The sequence below is a fragment of the Tasmannia lanceolata genome, unplaced genomic scaffold, assembly GCF_043159265.1.
Source record: "Tasmannia lanceolata isolate RefF3 unplaced genomic scaffold, GAP_Taslan_0.1 ptg000012l, whole genome shotgun sequence".
In the NCBI taxonomy this organism is placed as follows: domain Eukaryota; kingdom Viridiplantae; phylum Streptophyta; class Magnoliopsida; order Canellales; family Winteraceae; genus Tasmannia; species Tasmannia lanceolata.
The window spans coordinates 41,292,742-41,315,617 of NW_027518689.1; the positions used below are offsets into that span (position 1 = coordinate 41,292,742).

The following is a 22,876-nucleotide window of genomic DNA, read 5'->3' on the forward strand; positions in this document are numbered from 1 at the left end:
TTCCAGAGTTACTATGTTACAATTGAAAAATCAGCAACTGAGTGTCTCGAATGGGACAAATTGTTTCATATTAGAATTAATTCCTTTAGTTGACTTTATTCTAAATATAATCTGTGAACTGGAGATTTTCATAACTATTTGAAACTTACATAGTTGGTGATATGCAATAACAATGTTAGTTTCGCAGTTACAGAAATTGTATGAGTGAATATCCACTTGAGCATGGAAATGTACAATACAAATAAAGGTGTGCGCGCGCGAGTGTGCGTGCGTGCGTGTATGTGGAAATAGAAATGTTTCGCTTTCGGTTTTGGCCTCCATGGAAACTGAGTGTTTCAATGGGAATTTCGGTGGAAATCCTGTAAAATGATCGGAACATATGGAAACATATGGGAATGATAGAATTTAACAATGAAATTTCAGGAAGTGCTAGAATAAGCTCAAATATACACTTAGAAACCATCATAGAAGCAAGACAACCATCCATAATGGTTTAAGAACATCGAACACCTAGCGCTATGCATTGTCGCGCGTCTCTAATAATTTAGTACATAGCAATTTTGACATGTAATTCATATCAATATTTATATATAATACATGCACCACATTTTGCATGCAATTTATATAAATATAATTACGTCATGCATACTGATACAATATACAACTATTAAATACCAATCAAAAAAATATACGGAAGTGATATATCCGCCCCTATTGATTACTTGGGACACCCAGCAGTAGTGTATCAATGACTGCAGAGGGGCCGATGTACTTCACGACAGAAGGATTCAATGGGGCTCATTGCCATGTACACGGCTGTTGGGTGTCCCAAGTAATCAAAAGGCGCGGATACATCACTTCCCAAAATATATGTATACCACTATTCCGCTTACGCTTTTGGTTTTATACATTTTGGTCATTTCGGTGTGGATGGAAACAGAAACATTTCGGTCGTTTCGTGTCGGTTTCGGTGGAAATTTAAAACCATGTATTACACAGGATCAGCTCTCTCTCTCTCTCTCTCTCTCTCTCTCTCTCTCTCTCTCTCTCTCTCTCTCTCTCTCTCTCTCTCTCTCTCTCTCTCTCAGCCTGAGCTAGAGCTCTATAAATACACCATCTCCATGTTGTTTCAATCAGCCAACCCATTCATTCTATAGGACCTCACATAGATAAGGTGTTCTTAACAAACCATCTCCATACCATAATCCTAACCATTCAATCTATAGAAGCCCATTTTCTAGCAATCCATTCTAAACCTCCACAAATCATAACCCTAACCATAACCTATAATCCTAACCATAACCATAACCATAATCATAACCTATAAAATGAATGGGTTGGATGAGTCAAACAACTATGGGAGTGGTGGTTTCTGAGCTCGAGCTCAGAAACCTTTTCCTATATATATATATATATATATAGAGAGAGAGAGAGAGAGGAGAGAGAGAGAGAACGGTTCCTACACATATGTAGATAAGTTATCTACACACTAGCTTAAAATACAGTGGGGGCCACATTATTTGGGTGATCCAAACCATTCATTTTTAAGGCCCTCACATAGATAGGGTGTCCACAAAAAATCAGATCCATAGGATCATCCTAACCATTCGAACTGTGGAGACAAAAAATGGACTAATTTGTGAAGGTTTAAAGACGTCCATTTTACCTCCACAAATCGTAGGGTTGTGATGATCCTATTGATCTGATTTTTTGTAGGCACCCTATCTATGTAAGGGCCTTTAAAATGGATGGCTTGGATCACCAAAACAATGTGGGCCCCCACTGTATTTTAAGCTAGTGTGTAGAGAACTCTCTACACATATGTGTAGGAACCGTTTTCTCATATATATATATGAGAAAACGGTTCCTACACATATGTGTAGAGAGTTCTCTACACACTAGCTTAAAATACAGTGGGGGCCCACATTGTTTTGGTGATCCAAGCCATCCATTTTAAAGGCCCTTACATAGATAGGGTGCCTACAAAAAATCAGATCAATAGGATCATCACAACCCTACGATTTGTGGAGGTAAAATGGACGTCTTTAAACCTTCACAAATTAGTCCATTTTTTGTCTCCACAGTTCGAATGGTTAGGATGATCCTATGGATCTGATTTTTTGTGGACACCCTATCTATGTGAGGGCCTTAAAAATGAATGGTTTGGATCACCCAAATAATGTGGCCCCCACTGTATTTTAAGCTAGTGTGTAGATAACTTATCTACACATATGTGTAGGAACCGTTCTCTCTCTCTCTCTCTCTCTCTATATATATATATATATATATATATATATATATATATAGAGAGAGAGAGAGAGAGAGAGGAAATGGTTTGTGAGGAATTGCTCAAGTAAGCTTATTTGAGCAGAATGAATGGGTTAAATATGGACGTGTATAAACCTACACAAATTTGTCTATATTTCGCCTCCACAGTTTGAAGGTTTAGGATGATCCCATGGAGCTATTTTTTGGGCACACACTATCTATATGAGGGCTATCAAATGAATGCTTTGGATCATCCAAATAATGTGGCCCCCCTATGGTTTGTGAGCTCTGCTCAGATAAGCTTATCCGAGCAACTGCTCTCTCTCTCTCTCTCTCTCTCTCTCTCTCTCTCTCTCTCTCTCTCTCTCACACACACACACACACACACTATTTGGATGATCAAAAGTATTCATTTGATAGGCCCTCATATAGATAGGGTGTGCCCATAAAATCAGCTCCATAGGATCGTCCCAACCCTACGATTTGTGGAGTTAAAAATGGACGTGTATAAACCTTCACAAATTTGTCTATATTTTGCCTCCACAGTTTGAAGGGTTAGGATAATCCCATGGAGCTGATTTTTTGGGCACACACTATCTATATGAGGGCCTATCAAATGAATGCTTTGGATCATCCAAATAATGTGGTCCCCCTATGGTTTGTGAGAGCTGCTCAGATAATATATATATATATATATATATATATATATATATATATATAGAGAGAGAGAGAGAGAGAGAGATAAAACGGTTTCTACACACATGTGTAGATAAGTTATCTACACACTAGCTTAAAATACAGTGGAGGCCCACATTGTTTGGGTGATCCAAACCATTCATTTGATTGGCCCTCACATAGATAGGGTGTCCACAAAAAATCAGCTCCATAGGATCATCCTAACCCTTCGAACGGTGGAGGCAAAAAATGGACAAATTTGTGAAGGTTTATACACGTCCATTTTACCTCCACAAATCGTAGAGTTGGGATGATCCTATGGAGCTGATTTTTTATGGACACCCTATCTATGTGAAGGCCAATCAAATGAATGGTTTGGATCACCCAAACAATATGCCCTCCACTGTATTTTAAGCTAGTGTGTAGATAACTTATCTACACGTGTGTAGAAACCGCTTTCTCTCTCTCTCTCTCTCTCTCTCTCTCTCTCTCTCTCTCTCTCTCTCTCTCTCTCTCTATATATATATATATATATATATATATATATATATATATATATATATATATATATATATATATATATATATATATATATATATATTATAGGAGCTTGCTAGGCAATTTCGCAGAAAGCCGTTTCACAACTGACTTTTGCATGTATTTGTGTGCCGTTTCGCGACTGGCTTTTGCGTGCGTGTGTGGAACTGATTCTATGAAATAAATATACAGATCAAGACTGGATCAAACAAAAACCTGAGACGATTTAGTCGTCGTGAACTGATAGAAAGAGTGCCCAGCGACTGAAACAAAGTTATGATCACACTTGTATGATATCTTAGATTACTTAACATCTCTGCCCGTCCTAGAGTCGAAGTATCAGGTCTCAGATTGCCAGCAAAAAAGGGCTCAATAATCAGGATAACTCCGACTGTAGCACCAAGGTACTTCAACAGAAAGTCTTGAATCATCCCAAACCACCAATGGTTATGCAGAACAAGATTCATATGTCTAACAAGAGTCTTGAACTGCTGCTGGATATGAGATGCCTCTCTATTCTCCCCACCATAAAATGCCACACTTTCAGCGTGGGTCCTTAACCGTGAATGAAGCTGTCTATATTCCCCTTCCAACTGTTGCTCCTCGGACATCAGTTTTCCAAATGCAGGAGAGAAGTTTCTAATCACAGCCCCTGCACCTGTTACATAAGCCTGTAAAAGCGACAAAATGTGTTGTGTGGCCAACAGCGAATCACAAGAATATCAATTATTGTAATACCTTATACAGAAAAACTGTAAAGTGAAAATATAGTTCACTGCATAGTGAAAAATATCATTCTCAGTAGGTCTTGAAAATTTATCAGGATATTTCCAAACACTTGGGCACGTTTGGCTGTCAGGAATTGTTTTTCATGATAAATCGGGCGTCTTTAAGTAGAGATGAGGGTGAAATCACTAAAAATCAGGAAACACAGTCCCGGAAACTAGTGTCTCCAGTGATGAGAAGTTGCTAAAAATAAGGAAACAAAAAAATCTACTCAAAACCGGATCCACCTTTTCCCGATTTTTAGCAACTTCTCATCACTGGAGACACTAGTTTCCGGGACTGTGTTTCCTAATTTTTAGCGATTTCACCCTCATCTCCACTTGGATACACCTGATTTATCATTAAAAACAATTCCTAACAGCCAAACAGGCCCTTAGGTTTCTTGTAAGATAATAATAGGAAAAATGGAAAATAAATAAATAAATAGTGGAAAAAGTTGGAAACAGGGTAAAGAGTGCTTAAAAAATAATAACAGAGCACAAACATAGTGGAAAGAGCATTATCGCAAAAAAATTGGGAATCCTCTAGAAAAAATCATTTTTTTCTAAAGACTTGAAAAATATTGTTATGAATTCTCAAGAAAACATCATTATTTCTAAAATAATTGAGAAAATCTTGTTTCTGAAAATATTGTGACAACAGTGCAGGTTCCCAAAATCATGAAGATGCCTAGAGAAATATGAAAGAATCCCTTCCATTAACTATAAGAGGTAGAAACACCTACCAATATCCAAAGTATATATTTTGGGCTCGCATAAGAACACAGGCGCCAAGTATAAAGCAGACTGTCTGTAACAGCTGTCAGATCCTCCTGTACAAGGTCGCTCAGTTCTTCACAGAACCTCGGTATATCACTTGCAATTCGTTGCTCTGGATTGGTAATTCGGCCATCAACAAGTGAAATTTTGTAGTATGCCATATTCTGGAACCCAAAAGAAATCAAAGGAACGGTGTATTAAGATCTCTATTACTCTAGATATGGGCTGAATATTATATTATTCATCCATAAAAGTTGCCCCTAGCAATTAGATACAAAAAAATTACTCTAATGAAAGGACTAGTGGTCAAAATATAATCAGTAGGTTGAATTAATGGATTTCTATGATCTTTTGTACAACAGGATATATGTTTAACAATGAAGAATTTGAAGGCATACGGCATTTCCAAGGAACCTTCAAGCCATAAAGAGTGCATACTTAAACTATCCATGTATCAAACATTTTTACAAACTCCATGACTATTCCAAATGACCAAGGCATACTGCCAATTTCTAGATGACGGTTAGGGAGACAAACAATATTCTTCCACCCCATGGTGGTATGGAAATGTTAAACTTTTAGTCTCAAATACCCATAGAGAAGAAAATACCGTTTCGGATGGGCTTGCTAAGCATACTGTTGAATGAATGGAAAGTACATGTCATAGTTGATGATTGGATAAATGGATGTCAATATCCTAGATATGTGGTCCTATATTCTGTTTAAACGAAGTTTATTTTACCAAGGACATCAACAAACATACTAAGTGGCATATTATAAATGGGATTGGTGCGTTCAAATAGAGAAGTCGCATCTAGAAATCATAAATTCTAACAAACACAACGTGAAATAAGCTCAACGACAATTTTTCATTTTAATAAAGAACCAAACAAAGTAGCCAACTTTACCGACAACGTATACTAAAAGTTTTGTTGTGCGGATATCTTGTATTTTGGCAGTGATTCATCACCCTAGCAGACTAATAAGTGTGAGGCATTAATATATATAAGCCACATATTAGTGTCACATGTGTGCGGTTTATTTTTTAGGCATTTCTTGGATGAGAGAACAAAAAAGAGAGATTGTAACCCTAATCAAAATAGTGAAACTCTCCTCATATGGACGTAGACACACTGTCGAACTACGCAAATCTTGTGATTTCCTACTTTGTGTGCTTGTGTTTCTTGCATCTTATCTTTTTGTTGGCAGTACATCAAGATTGATCCTGTTTTGAGAGATTAGAGATGTCTCAGTGTTCAACAAAGTGGTATTAGAGCGATTGCAGCGTTGACAAACGCCATGTTTGAGGAGGAGAAATTCAATGGCGTAGGAAATTTCAGTTTGTGGAAAACGAGAGAGAGAGAGAGAGAGAGAGAGAGAGAGAGTTCAGCAAGGTTTGGTGTTGGCTCCTTAGTGGAGACTCACCATCTTCTTCATTCCTCTTCTTCTTTCTCTCCATTTCTAACATAAGCGAACAAGAAGTACATAGAAAGAATAGGATTGTGGTAGGTCAGAGACGAAGGGTTAATATAGGTAAGGATTACACGTAAAACGAAGACTTCACGACTAATTAGAAAGAAGATCAACATAATTTTTATTTGAAACTTAAGATGAATTTTAGAATTTTTAAATGCACTTTAAAAAAAAAATAGGCTCCTTTGGCATTATTAAAAGGAGAAAATATTCTTTTATGAAGAAAGAATCACCCAAATAGGAAGCATACTCTCAATTAAGAGGAAACGCGTAGGAAGTGTCGAGGAAGCGCACTTCCCCTAAATTTGGGAAGCGAGAAGAACTTAGCTTATGAAGCGAGCTTCCAATCCAACTAGGAAGTTTCCGGTGAGTATGGTGTGATCATTTGCTTAAGATCTATTAAATCCTAGTTTGCTTGAAGCATGGTAAGCAGATTTTAGATAAGGATACATGTTTCTCCATTTGCTTAGTGTAACAAATTAAAAATGATCCAATGTCATAACCCCCAACAGAAGAGAAGTGAAAAGAAAAATAAATGTGTACAAATGGAAGCATCGAAATTCATTCAAACAAACTGCTCCAAAAGATGAAATGACATCAGTGGCATAGGGTATTTACTTTATGGATCAATAAATGGCATTTACAAAAGCCTTTTCAGCAACAAATAATGAATCATATGTACCATATATCCATGGCATGCAGAAAAGGGATTACCACAAAATACCTCAAAATAATCTGCATGAATAAGAACCGTCAATATCTTTCTGAACCGCAAACTCAATAACCCCGTTAAGTACTTTGATGTGGAAAATAAGGTAGATTGAAGAAAGCATAAAATAAGATTTTCAACAATTAAGCGCAGGAAAGTCGGTATGCGTCGAAGAAAAGCAGCTCGAAACAGGAATCCTTGTACTTTTGCCAGTCTATTACCCAAAGTTGTTCGCAACACCTGAGGCATAAAATGTGGTGTCAATATCCAGTTTAAAGCACAAACTAGCCATAGGTGCTTATGCTTTTATCTCAGACTTTACATACATGAAATCCAAAGTCCACATAATAAATGCAAAGACCGAAAAAATAATTTCTGCCCAGCACCAATTACTTCCACGCTCACATGGAAACTATTCTAGCACACAACTATTCATAACGCAAAGTGAAACAATTAAGTGTGCATAACACAAACTACCACAACAGTGTCAGCATGTGTTCGTCATGGAAGAAATATAAGTATATATCTAACTTTGAAATCAAACAATGTACCTACAATGGCTGAATCAACTTTACAGAAATTTTGAAAGGGAACTGATATTTACACCCCTCTTGTTTCAGTAAAATGCACCTGCTGTTTATTTTTGTATTTTCTTTTCACTGGCAGTTGCAACTCCTAACGAGAGTGTATGCTAATAAAAGAATCTAAATTGAGGGCTGAGGTATATGACATAAAAAACAGGTGACAAATATTAGCTCCTTTTGTGTAAACATTATAAGGATTTCCAAAAAATGGTGCACAATACACGTCTTGCTAACAAATTCATATCCCAACTACTACAAAGGCTGATGATGGTTCCTTCTAAGTGTGCCTCCAACAGCCCTGTGCATGTTCGGGTCACTGCAATGCTAAAAAATTCATATCCCAACTATTACAAAGGCTGAAAATGCTTCCTTCTAAATGTGCCTGCAACATCCCTGTGCATGTTCGGGTCACTGCAATGCTATATGTTATGCAGGTCCTTCAAGTAGCCATTTATTTTTCTCAGTTGCGGATCATAGCCATGGCCATGTAATGTTTTCTGTTTTCCCCCTTTAGCTAATTATTTTTCTTCCATTCAAAGAAAACTTAGCTAAAGGGCAAACAGAAAACATTGCATGGCTATAATCCTCAACTGAGAAACCGCACAGGAAAAAAAAAGGCTTTTTAAGCCACAATTTCCTAAATGTGTGTCTGATAGGTTCCATTCTACCGGCAATCACTGTTAGCACCTGAAATGATCATCCAAAAGTCATTTTGATGCCACACGCTTTGGGTCCCTCTGTTCATAGCAGTGTGATATGTGTGGCTTCCATTCTACCGGCAATCACTGTTAGCACCTGAAATGATCATCCAAAAGTCATTTTGATGCCACACGCTTTGGGTCCCTCTGTTCATAGCAGTGTGATATGTGTGTTCACCATGTATCGTACTCGTACTCTCGAAGCCACCTCCACCTTTACACCTCACTAGCAGCATACCTTCAAATAGTCATACCTCACAAGGATAAAACCCAATGTTGACACCCAACTATCCCTAGCATGCGCCCTGTTGTGCAGATGGCTTGTATTCTGTCGGTGATACAGCACCCTGACGGAATAATGTGCGCGATGCATACGTGGGTCGAGCTGCATAATCAGATCGCTGGGGGCACAGGGCAGCACTCCCCTACTGAGGTTTCTGGGGCAGAGCCCGGAAGGAAAATTTAGTTTTCGGTTTTGAGCTAAATGGCTTTTCAGTAATTTTCTTGTTGTAGTGGCGTTGATATATAGGCAACGTATTAGGCTTACGGGATGTAGGCACACCGCCGAACCATGTAAATCTTTTGTTCCTATCTTTGTGTGATTGTGTTTCTCTCATCTTATCTTGACTTTTTGCTTCACATAGAGTGTGATCCTATTTGAGACGGTATTTCTAAGGTTTTCTTCATTATTTCTTGGCCGAGAAGGAGAGTTTGTAACCATAAACTGAAATAATGAAACTCTTCGCCCATGGATGTAGGCAAACTGCCGAACCACATAAATCTTATGTTCTCGTCTTTGTGTGACTGTGTTTCTCCAATATTATCTTGCTGTTTTGCTGCACATCGAGCATGATCTTATTTGAACTTGATCTTTGTACACGACCAAAAACTTTTCTAACTTGTACTTTTAAATGGGTGCATAGTCTCATGTCAAATATTCACGATGGCCTAGGGGCAGCAGAAACACAAAACAAAACTGGAACTCTTTCAGTTTGGAATATATTGATGATGATTGTTAGAATAAGCCTATGGGCAATTTAGTCATTGTACCGCTATTTTCAGTATATAAATAAATTAGTGAGGGGGAGACATCTCTAACTCACTTTCTCTTCTCTAAATCTCTCTCAACATGGTATTAGAGCCCTACGGTTATTTTTATCCCTAGAAGGTTGCGATTGAGACGTACCTTCTTAGACGGGGTAAGGTCCGTTTTCTTAGTGAGGATCCTCCTTCCCCTAAGGATCCTACATATCCTCGTTGGGAACAGGAAGATGTGCTGATTCGGAGTCTTCTATGGCAGAGTATAACCCCTTCCATTTATTCTATCCTGATCCTCCTCCCGACTGCGAAGGAGATCTGGGATCACACTGCCTTGACCTATTCTGGGGTAGAGAACCTCACATGTATCTGTTCTACTTACTCTGAGTGGATACGCCTCCGTCGTGGTGATATGTCTCTTGAGGCTCACTATGGGCAGTTCATTTCTTTATGTCAGCAGCTTGACATTTTCCTACCCCTCACTTCTGATGTGAATGTCCTCCGGCGTCAACGGGAACAGATTAGAGTGGTGCACTACCTTGAAAGCCTAGGCCCAGAGTTTACTCATCTGCATCATCAGATTCTTGGTTCTGGCAACATTCCGTCGTTGCGTGAGGCCTACTCACGCGCTCAGCAGTGCCTTGGCGAGACTCCCTCCCGCCTTTCCTCTGACAGTTATGCTCTTGCGGCATATGATGGCGGCAGTGGTCCTTGCCCTCCCCGGGGAGGTGGTTCCTCTTCGCGAGCCCGTGGTCGTGGTGGCCGTGGTGGTGGTCGTGGTGGCCGTCCTTACCGTAGTCACTGCCAACGTGATAGCCACGTTATTGAAACTTGTTACACGCTGCACCCAGAGCTTCACCCGCCTCGATCAGCGCTTCTGACACAGTTCTTCCGACCCCTGCCTCTACTTCTGCTGATGACTCATTCACCTTTACGAGGGCAGATTATGAGGAGCTGTAGCGTCTTCGACAGAGTGCCTCCCATGCCACAACAAGCTTTGCTCAGCCAAGTAGTTCACCTACAACTTTACTCTCTACCTCAAGGTCCTGGATCATTGACTCAGGAGCCTCAAATCATATGACTGGTAACTCTTCCCAGCTCTCTTCTTTTCGCACATTTCCATCTGCTTTTCAGTCCATTACTTTAGCTGATGGTTCCACTACACCCATTACTGGTATTGGCACCACTTGTCCTTCACCTCATCTTCCTCTATCTTCTGTCTTGTGTGTCTCTAAGTCTCCCATTAGTTTATTGTTTGTCAGTGAAATTACGAAGAACCTTTCTTGCTCTATCTCATTTTATCCTTCTTACTGTGTTTTTCAAGATCTTTCGACTGGAAGGACGATTAGATCGGGACGTGAGGTGGATGGCCTTTACCGCCTTGACTGCAGCCCTTCTTCATCAGCTTTACATAGTTCAATGGATGCCTTTCAGTGGCACTGTCGATTTGGTCACCCATCACTTCAGTGCCTCCAGCAGAACTAGTTCCCGCTTCAGTTTCTCATTTTCAGTCCAGCAAAACTAGTTCCTGCTTCATTTTCTCATTTTCAGTGTCAGTCCTGTGAACTCGAGAAGCATCACAGAGTGACTTTCCCTTCCCAAGTTGTTAGTAGAGTCGATAGTCTATTTCAACTGGTTCATTCCGATGTATGGGGAACTTCTAGGGTAGCGTCAAATAATGGATTCAAGTACTTTGTAGTTTTTATTGATGATTATTCTCGTATGACTTGGGTGTATTTACTGAAAGACCGCTCTCAGGTCTTTTCTGCTTTTAAAAATTTTCACAATGAAATAAAGAATCAATTTGGTTGCAGTCTTAAATGCCTTCGTACTGATAATGCTCGTGAATTTTCCTCTTCTACTAATGGGTTTCAGGACTACCTCTCCTCTCATGGCATTATCCATCAATCATCTTGTGCATACACCTCGCAACAGAACAGTGTCGCCAAAAGGAAACTCCACTATCTCCTTGAGGTGGCTCATACTCTCATCCTTCAGATGCAGGTTCCTAAAACCTTTTGGTCTGACGCCATTCTCACTGCTTGTTTTCTTGCAATCGCCTTCTGTCTTCCGTGCTGAATGGTGATTCTCCATTTTACAATATATATCCACATTAGGATTCATTCCCACTTACCCGTGTCTTTGGCTGCGTATGTTTGGTCCATCATTCGGGTCCTAGTCGCAATAAATTGGATCTCCGTTCAGAACGATGTATCTTTCTGGGCTACTCTCGTACCCAGAAACGATATCGTTGCTACAATCCCCATCTGCGCCGATGGTTTGTATCAGCTGATGTAACATTTTTTGAATCCGAATCCTTCTTTGGTTCTACCTCAGCTCCTTCATTTCCAAGGTTGGAACCTGAGGTGTCCCTCTACCCAACCTTCCGGCCAGTTCTCCTGCTCCTTTAGAACCTTCCTCCACTTGCCCCACTGGTCAGGTTGAATCCTGTGTTCCTAGTATGGACCCTCCGCCTATTAAGTTCCAGTATCAACGTCGTCAGCCGCAGGTACGTCACCCTCACGCCGACAGATCGTCCTCACAGGCAGAGATCCCCTTTACCGCCTCATCAGGTATCTTCCTCTCCTGTAGTTGTATCTGACACTCCAATTTTGTTTGTTATGATCATCTAACTCCTGCTTTCAGAAGCTTTGTACTCTCTATGTCGTCTGTTGTGTTACCATAGTCTTTGGATGAGGCTCTTAATCACCCAGGCCGGCGACCTGCCATGGACCTTGAGATGGTGCTCTACATTCTAACCAGACGTGGGATCTGGTCTCTGTACCTGCTGGTGCTCGACCTGTTGGCTACCGTTGGGTATTCTCCATTAATATCTACCTAATGGCACTATTGAGCGACTGAAGGCACGTCTTGTGGCAAAGAGCTAAACTCAAACATTCGTTGTGGACTACAATGAGACGTTCTCCACAGTTGCGAAGATACCTTCAGTACGAGTCCTCCTGTCCCTAGCAGTCAATAATGGATGGCAACTTCACCAGTTAGCTGTCAAGAACGCTTTTTCTGCATGGCGACCTCCTGGAAGAGGTGTATATGGAGCAACCTCAAGGTTATGTTGCTCAGGAGGAGTTGTCCTCATCAGTCTGTCGCCTCAGAAAATCATTATATAGGTTGAAGCAGTCTCCACGTGCATGGTTTGGCAAGTTTAGTGAGGCAGTTATGAGGTCTGGCCTCAAACAGTGTGTCGCGGATCACTCAGTATTCAGTTATCAGTCCTCAGCAGGATGTATTATGTTGATTGTATACGTCAATGACATCATTATTACAGGCAGTGACTCAGGGGGAAAACTGAAAGCCTTCTTGCAAAAAGAGTTTGCTACAAAGGACTTGGGACGTCTAAGATATTTTCTTGGGATAGAAGTCGCGTACTCCTCTAGTGGTTTATCTCTATCACATAGGAAGTATGTTCTGGATTTGTTAGAAGAGACAGGAAATCTTAGGGTGAAGCCTGTATCTGCACCCATGGATCCAAATGTGAAACTGGTTCCAGAAGAGGGTGATTTGTTGAAGGATCCTGGTAGGTATAGAAGGCTTGTGGGCAAGCTTATATATATCTTATTGTTACTCGTCCTGTTATATCCTATGCCATCGGAGTAGTCAGTCAGTACATGACCTCCCCTTGTACTTCACATTGGACAGCAGTGGTTCAAATTCTCAAATATCTGAAGGGTGCACCAGGAAAGGGATTATTATTCAAACAGCATGGTCATACACAAATTGAGGGGTTCTCAGATGCTGATTGAGCTGGATCTCCTACTGATAGGAGATCGACTACCCAATATTGTACGTTTGTGGAAGGTAACCTAGTTTCATGGAAAATTAAAAAACAGGACGTCGTTGCAAAATCAAGTGCAAAGGTAGAATACAGAGCCATCGCGCATACTACTACTGAGATTATTTGGTTGAGATCACTCCTATCTGAGATTGGCATTGTGTTTCCTTCACCTTCACAATTATATTGTGACAACAGGGCGGCCATCTATATTGCAACAAATCCAGTCTTCCATGAGCGAACAAAGCATATCGAAGTCGACTGTCATTTCATTCGTCAGAGAATCCAGAAATGGGAGATACATGATGTATTTACTCGTTCTGCAGAACAGTTGGCTGATATGTTCACAAAACCATTGAATAAAGCAAAGCTGAGTGACATTTGTAGCAAGCTTCCAGCTTGAGGGGGAGTGTTAGAATAAGCCTATGGGCACTTTAGTCATTGTACCGCTATTTTCAGTATATAAATAAATTAGTAAGGGGGAGACATCTCTAACTCACTTTCTCTTCTTTAAATCTTTCTCTCAACAACAATGAACTAGAAGAGTGCAATGAAAATATAATGTTCCCAAACTAATATAGCCAATAATTTAACACTATCATGTGGGGTATCAGAATAACAGAGTAAAATGCATGCTGCAAAATAAATCCACGAAGAGTTCGACAGAAAAACAAAGGCATGTCAAAACATCGGATATGAGCAATATGAACATCAAGAAGCTCACAGCGATAGCCACTAAAGCTAAAAGATTCCTTGTGCCCATTTGGCCCATCCGTGAGAGTAGGATTGCAGCTAGAATCTGTAAAGATTTCAACCCTCCCTTTTTTGTCCTGGTTCTTGATTTTTCTTTATTATTAGCAAGTACAACATGATTCTCAGAACCATCAGGCCTAATAAATCTGTTTCGGAATCGTGACTGAATGAATGCAGCCGTTCCACCAGCTACTAACACGCTTGTCGCTACTGCCAAGGTTCTCCTGTTGAAGAAAACACACGTAAGTGCTCCATAATGGCGAGGGTAACCCCACACACACTAGTAAAAAAAAGATGACTCATTTCATATGAAATTCTAAACTATAAATCTCTAAAGAGAAGGTTGAAAAGGATGTCTTTCAAGCGAACCTAAATAAATCTATGGGACAAGTAGATTTAATGAGGTTGTCTTTCAAATATTTTGTTATTATCATTTGCATATCGGGGCACTAATCCTTGGAATTGATGAGATTTTCCATTACATAGAAAGATTACATACATACCACATTCGTTAAAGGGATTTAATTGTGACATACCCCATTCATTAAAGGGATTTAATTGTGACATACCCCATTCATTAAAGGGATTTAATTGTGAACATGTAAGAGGATTGTGTGAAGGTACGATAACAATTGTTTATATAGTTTTGAGAACTAAACATAACAATTATTTATATAGTTTTGAGAACTAAACATAACAATTATTTATATAGTTTTGAGAACTAAATATTACCAATAATTTAATAATATATAAATTAGTGTTTCCGATACAATGAATTCAAGCATGAAAATGTAAACTAACTGAGGCAATCAACCATGGAACCAAAATCTGGAAAAACAGGCTCTGCTACCATCTAAATTGAAAAATGCTTATCGGTTAATAATAGTGTTAGCTTAGCATGCAATGCAAATTTTCCTTAAAAAAACCCCGAATCTAAAACGTGGTATGGACGTGGCAATCACCATGTGCATACGTTTGTTTGCGCGTCACAATGGTACAACGGAGTTACTCTTCTTTTAAGCTCAAGAGGACTGTTCCTATTTTTTATTGACTTTTACATTAGTGTGTTTTGGTTTTGTCATAAGCAAAGCATGAAACCTATGTGAACTGAGGAAAAACAGGGCTCTCATACAGACTGCTAGCCCACTAAGGCCTTGTTTGCCCTGCTTGGATTGCCAGAAAAGAATAATTCTGCAGAAATTTTTTATGTTTACAGATTTTAGGAGGAAATTATATTGTGACACGAGAGGAAGCAATCTATAACCACATCATTACTGTACAAACAGAACATAAAGCAAGGACACTGTATGCTAATTGAGCTGATTTATGAAAAAATATCTTTCTCTGATTCACTGATTTCATTTTTTTTAAATGGCAGGCTCACTGATTTCATAATGTGCTATAAATTAAAGTTCATGCTTCAAAATGTATAGCTGAACATCGTAAATTCATGGTCCTACTAATATATTTTTTTTAAGGTAGCCAAATTTCATCCTAATAAATATCTATAACGTGAAAGACAATTTGTATAGGTTTGTTTTCCACTGACAAATCATATTTGGCTGCCAGCCAAGAATCTGTTTTAAAAAAGAGTAGCATCTGAAGAATCAGCAAACGTTGGACTTAATCACAATTTAAGAAAAGAATAGCTGATACCTATGCATGCATTCATGCCCAGTTGCCCACAAATAGTGAGCCATCAGAGATACTGGCTAATAAATAGATATAGATGAAGATTTAACCAATGAGTAAAATAAAGCAAAGAACCATTTGAAAAATAAAAAACTACAAACATAAAATCTGGACATACCTCCTAGAAGCCAATAAACTTCGACCATGCTCAGTCAACTGCAATAACTGAAGAGAAGGCATGGAAGATAAATCTTCTCTGACTAGCGATTATCAAGCAATGACTAAATACTCCCTTGTTGATTCTAGAAGCAGAAAACCCAACATATTAAAATGTAAGATTCCACAATTGCACCCCTACAAAGTTTATCCTACAACAAAAGTGGAGGGAAAAAAAGATTAGGAACCCAAAATGACTCCATAAATAAACATGTTTAGTCCAAATATAACAGAAAGTATAACACGACAGTGAGATCCTGAAAATTAACACACGAAGACGCAGACGCGCGCACATACACATACGCACGCGCATGCAAGCACTCACTCACGCATGGCACACAGAGAGCAATGCACAAACCAAAAACGAAAAGAGAAGAAGAAAAGAGTGAGAATGAGGGAGAGATGAGGAAGGATCTGCGTGCAAGCTTAGGGCCTTATGTGACAGATTTGGCGAAGCAGCACATACCAAGAGAAATCTCAAAAATGTAATCAAGCATGGTGTACAAAAATGGGGGCACATTGTCCTATCACTACCCAAGGACCTATATGTGCAATGAATTGGATAAAATCTAATGTGCTATTCCCCATAGCGTGTGTGGGATGGTAGTGTCAGCTATATTGCATTATTTAATAATATCTTAATAAGCAATTGTCTCCGACATGGGAGTATTCAATTTTAAACAGGCATGCTTTGCGTCGGGCAAACAAGAAGAGTGTTCATACTTCATCATCCTATAAAGTTTTGCCAAAGATAACCTGAGCTTCTATCTAGATGTTTTCAGAGTTGAGAGGGTGGATCGATACATCAACTTCTTACATGCATGGATCTGTGTTGGCAGCTACGGAGTTACGAAAGGAATTAATGGAACTTCACTAGGCGAAGATATGGTTGCAACCAATCTCAAGAGTGAATTGAGATTATATCATTTCTTCGGCTTTAATGTTAAAGAAGTTCTAAGATACGATGATAAATGGAAAAAGTAGGTAAGTTAAAATTGGAAAGCGATTTGGAATCATGATAATAAATGAGTTCCAAGATACTCCAGGACGCTGAGCTAGAAGTGAGCCAGAGTTCAAAAGATATCCTTTATTCCCATTTTCTCCTTACTTCATTTGATTCATAGCTCCATTTTCATTTTTAAATAATTCAAACAACTCATCTTTCGAGTATGGATTTTAAAGTGAGAGTCTAATTTTCAAACATTCTAATAGACTTCACTATTTCATAATTTTTTTTTTTTTTGAATGGTTCACTATTTCATAATCTTAATCATCAATTTCATTCAGAATTTTCAAAGTGTTGACAATCAGCCACCAATTGGCCGTCGTTGAAAATAGATAGCTCATAGATTTTCTTAATTTGTGTAGAAAGATTCCAAGCATGAAATTTTACACATGAATAGATCAAATTAAATATGATGGCATAAAAATATCCAACGTAAAGATCATTAGACGACTATTTTAGTCGTATTTTTCATTATTAAATTTAAAAGCTTACTAGACAGTTTATTACTTTGAGACACATGATTTTATAAAATTTATATCTAAAAATCTAGAAGTCCAAAAAGAATAATTCTAATTTCTTCTGAACATAGACAAGATAAAATTTTATATCACAAAATTTCAACATCAAATTCATTGCACAAAGACACCAGAATTTCAAGCAACTCAGCTGAAAATTCAGGACCAGACAAGTGTGACAGTGTAACAGATACTATGACCAAACTTGGGTCCAGTCAAAAGTGTGGCAAATGATATCAGAAATTGAAATTCGTGTCATTTGAAAGAAATTTATGTGTAGAATAAAAGCCGTGAATTCCTACTCAAAGAGACCGCAATTCCTATTCAATAAAGTGATAGCTATTACTATATCTTGCGTGAGGACCTAACCTGCCTTTAGGTTTGTGTCGGCCCATGATATATGCTATGGATGGAAGGAAATTTGCCGAGACTCGGAATGGGAATCCAATACTATCCAAGACTGGGAACCTCGCGTCAGGGTTTCTAAAGCTCAACTTTGACAGCTCTAGTTTGGGGAATCCTGGTCTGTCGGGTATAGAGGGCATTCTCAGCGATGATCAGGGAGCCAAGAGACGATCCTTTTCCTTACCAATTGGCGTCGTAGATGGAAACGAAGCCAAAGTACGAGCGGTCCATCAAGGAATTAAATTTCTTGAAAATGTTTACCTTAGCAAAGTGGTGATTGAAGGGGACTCTCTGAACGTTAAAAGATGGCTGAAGGGATCCCAATCATATCCGTGGAAATTTGCTTCTTTCTTTGATGAGATCCAGGATAGGGTGTGCGGCGCGAATTTATCGTATCACCATGTCCGCCGGTCGGCCAATGGGGTAGCCAATAGATTCGCGAGAGAAAGGGTGTCGACGCGGAGGTGGAGTTGTTTGATTTCCTTTACCTTGATTGCTGTGTTTTCCTGTTCATTTGGGGGCTTATTATTGTACTATTGTTGTTTCTTATTTTTGCTCCTTGTATAGACCTTCTCGGTCTCATTTATCTTGGAATGAAATTCTTTACCATTCAAAAAAAAAAAAGAATAGCCTTGAAGACATTATTTTTCATTTGATGATTCCACAAGTAGCTATAATGGAAAAAGCAGACAATAGTCAAATTCAGGATTTCATATAGGGGTTTCTCACTATCAGTTACAAATGGAATTTAAAAAGAAAATCATGAAATCCAAATTCACCAAATTTTTGGTCACATATTTTTAACTTATCAAGGATGAATAGGAAAAATCATGGGAGTTTAATTCATGCGAAAAATAATTTTCTGTATTTTATAAAACGGATAAAAAACAGTAACTTCTAGGAACATATTTCATATGAAGAAAAGCCTTAGGATATTCAAGAAAAATCTAATCTAAGAGAGAACTTACATGCCTTCATATTAACCCCAAAAGTATTCCAAAAACTCAAAGTAGGTCACAGAACCTACCTATTTGGATGAAATTTTTATCTCTTCTCTCTCTCTCTTTCTCACCCCCCCCCCCCCCCCAACCCACCACCCACCCCAATCTCACAAATTTCTCCTCCCTTTCTCTCTTCCTCTTTCTTCTTCTCTTTTATTCTCCTCTCCTAGCTTCTCCTCTCTTATATTCTCTTCTTTTCTCTTCTAGTCTTTTCTCCTCTTTTCTTTTTACATATATAACCGTACATATACATGTGTTTATACACATAATTATGTGCATACGCATACATACGTATATGTACATGCATATATATAATTATTCATATACATATATTTACACACATGCATTTTCATATGACATTTCTTGATTGCTTTTTTTTTTTTGAATGGCAACACTTCTTTAAGTGCTAATTTACACCCCCGCCCCCCCTCTCCCCAACACACACACACACATATTTGAACGGCTACATTTAAATTTATTTACAATAATATTGTACACGATATGAATAAACAGTATCCCGTGTAAGTCATTACATTTAAGCTTATGAATAAACAACTCCATTCAAGATTTTCTTTTCTTTTTTTAATGGTATTTGAGCTAATATGTTTTCTGTAGAAATAAAAAGCTTGCTAATTAGCAATTGATGTAGATCTCCTATAACAAAATTTGTCAACTTGAGCTTGAGTAGAGATATAATGAAGCAGCAATTCACCATCTTCAAACTTTTCTAGCACAAAGTGATGACCATTCACAATGTGCTTTGTATGAGTGAAACATAGGATTCAAAACAATATAATTGCACCTTGATCATAACCACATGGAACACAAGATTGAGATGGTGCTGTCATGCGATGCATGCATGAGCCAATAGCCCCATCAATATGGGAGGAGTTAAGGTGTTACCAATCTGTTTCGGGGTATACACGTGGGCATGCTCGGCAATTCCATGCATGGCCCACCAAAGAGTCCACTTCACCCATAGGGAACTTCGGGAGAGAGAGAGAGGGGGGGGAGTTCTTTTCTTCAAGCATTTAGAAAGACACCATATAAAGGCAGAGTAACAATGATATTCATTAGTGAATTCAAAAAAGGAGATATAACGTTTTTTTTAATGCCAGGAACCACAAAGGAAATAGGAAGAGAGAGATGACCAGAACATAAAGAAAAGGATAGAAACCATAAAAGATTGGAAGAAATGAAAATTTTGAGAGTATCAAGTACATGGGATAAGAGGTGAGAAATTACATAGCTGATCAAAGATACGGTTTATGATATACATATCAACAATCTAAGAAGATTCTAAAAGCGAAAAAAGTAAGAGAGCAGTCATACGGTCACTAATATGACACGTAGAGACATTTGTTGATAAATGTTGAGCCTGTGATAGTATTTTATTCCATTGTATTTCTTCCTTCCACAAACTTGGCATCGAAGAGCAGGATTAGTAGGGGCAGGTGATTAATGAATATTTAGTGAATCTAGAATTGGAATGCAAGGAGCACAAGACTGGCCAATAAGTCACAAGTTGTGAAAAGAATCCCCACGAACTGAAGGTGTTGCACCATAACTCATAAGAGGCCCATAGGTGGAGAAGTTACGCCAAAAATTTTGTTTGCCTCTACCCAGATCATGACTTTGACGGTTTGACCCCTATTCAAATCATTTATGTTTTGTGCAGTAATTTACTTCAAGAAGAACATGCAATATCCAACCCCCAAATTGCTACACACAAGTATCATGGAGAAACATCAGAAGATCTCAAGATGCAGGCATGTGCAAAACCCAAGCAAGAATCTAATGTGAGGAAGCACAATGAAGCCAAGTGATAATTTTTTAATCTCTGGTTGTCCATGCCCCAAATTCGGGATACTTTTTTTTTTTTTGAATGGAAAAAATTTCATTAAAATGACCGAGATGGTCAAAAAACAAAGGGGGGAACAGAAGAAAGAATAGAAAAAGGTAAAATACAAACCATACAACCAAGAGAAATTAACACCAAAGATCACGGAGGGAGAAATTCATATTGCTCAAGAGACTCCAAATGAACCCCACGCTTGGCTAACTCATCTGCCACTCCATTTACCGACCTCCTAACGTGGCGATAGGAGATACGAGAGGTGCCCACAATGTCATTTATCTCATTAAAGAAATCCACAAAACGCCAAGGGAAGAGATGAGCACCGGACAACCATCAAATAAAATTAAAGGTATCACCTTCCACCACCACACGACTTAGATCTTCCCCCACTAAAAGTTTTATACCTTTATGAACCACCCAAACTTCCGCCTCACTAGAATCCGCAACACCAATAGGACCAGCGAATGACCACCTCAGCACACCTTCCTCGTCTCTAAGGACTCCCTCAATACCCGCCTGGCCCAGGTTACCAAGACTAGAACCATCGAAATTAAGCTTGAGAAGTCCTTGCTCAGGAAGCTCCCAATCTTGAGCTATAGTGATATTCATTTCACCACTATTGCACACTACTTGCCAACCGTTCCATAAATCAAAGGCGGAGACAAAATTAAAACAGGGAAGGGATGTAGCCCAAAAGATCGTTAGAGCCGTAACCTTGGATGATAAGTGATGCAGGATGATCGAACGTTGAAATAATATTTGGTTTAGATAACAAAATTGACGCAAGACGGATCTGTGGGAGGAAGATGAAGGAATATTTGCAATTGGAGGGATCTAAATTTCTGCAAAAAGTCTAACAACAGATCAGAAAAGGGTCATATGGAACAATCTGACCGTTGGATTGACTTGATTCTTGGATACGTGTTAGAGAATATTATGGGAATCAATATATCCAATTTTGGTGCAAATCCGACCGTCCGCTCGTAAATCTGGGTAAAAATACAGAATCTGTAATTTTCGTAAATCGACGGTCCAGATCTAATTTCGGGATCGGATCCAAACATTGGATTGCTCTGAGTTTTGCATATCTGAGAACAACCTATAAAGAAGTAACAAACACCAAAGTTTGGCCTTGATCAGCCCGTTGGATGGTCCGATTGGGGCTGATCTATAGAAATTGATTAAGCAATGGGATTTAAGGGGGGGAAAGAAAAAAGAAACATGGACGAGAGAAAGAAAGGAAGGTCAGAATCTCACCAACCAAAAACCAAGGCATCACACAAAGGGGTTCCTAGGCATCGCACCTTAGAGAGATCAAGGCATCACACCTTTGTAAGAGTAGACATCACATCCACACAAGAAGAAAAAACTTCAAATCTTTTCATTCATTCATAGCATAACATAGCATTCTTTTTTAAAGTGCCCTTTACAATATATAAGAAGAAAGAAGATAACTAGAAAGTTCTAACCCTAAAGAAAAACTAACACTTGTGGACCAAAATACCCTCTTGCTTGATTCTTACTTTAAAATCCCGTAATACACATGTGGGGCCTATTTAAAACATACATAACTCAGAGAATTTAAGTTATTTTGATGTAAAAGGACTCTAATACCCGTACTATAACTTAAAGGACTTAAAAGACACCTAAAACGCACTTAAAAATTAAAATATGGCCCTATGATGGTCCCCATCAATAAGTAAGCAGTACTTTTCGCCAAACCTTTAAAATTCTTGCGTTCCTTTCTTTCCACAATACCCAAATCACCGCTAGGAAGGAAATATTCCATACTATCTTGCCTTTTTTACACCGAGGAGAGAATTGCCACCACTCCAACGTCTTAAGGATATCCTTGGGAAAACCCCAAGAAATACCGAATCTCTCCACAAAGACTTCCCCAAACCTCCCTAGCCACCTTGCAATGAAGAAAGAGATGTTCAGAGATTCGCCATCCTCAATGCAAAGGGCACAATGATTTACAATCAACATCCCCCTCCTCCTAAATCCACCGTCTGAATACGCTTCTTAATGGCGGCCCACCCAAAGACACCCACTCTAGGAGGAACAAGTAAAGATCATATTCTAGCAATTCCAGGCGATCCAGGACGAGGCACGAGATGAAGGTAAAAATTCGTGGTTGTTTTCTATGGGAGTTTCTTGTCATCTCCATCTGT

At 38.9% G+C, this 22,876-nt stretch overlaps 1 protein-coding gene across 2 annotated transcripts in view; it reads right to left on the minus strand.

The window, feature by feature from the left end:
* The window catches only part of LOC143888237 (ABC transporter D family member 1-like), a 66,732-nt gene that overhangs the window by 42,028 nt on the left and 1,828 nt on the right, over window positions 1-22,876 (minus strand). The window contains exons 2-6 of one of the 2 annotated variants that reach the window (XM_077392598.1): window positions 15,880-16,003; window positions 14,041-14,293; window positions 7,222-7,446; window positions 4,991-5,188; window positions 3,697-4,151 (exon numbers count right to left, since the gene is read on the minus strand). In XM_077392598.1, coding sequence (XP_077248713.1) covers window positions 3,697-4,151; window positions 4,991-5,188; window positions 7,222-7,446; window positions 14,041-14,293; window positions 15,880-15,941 — 1,193 coding nt within the window. In that variant the 5' untranslated portion in view covers window positions 15,942-16,003. Of the gene's footprint in view, window positions 1-3,696; window positions 4,152-4,990; window positions 5,189-7,221; window positions 7,447-14,040; window positions 14,294-15,879; window positions 16,070-22,876 lie in introns of both variants that reach the window. The other variant, XM_077392597.1, reaches the window with a different exon arrangement.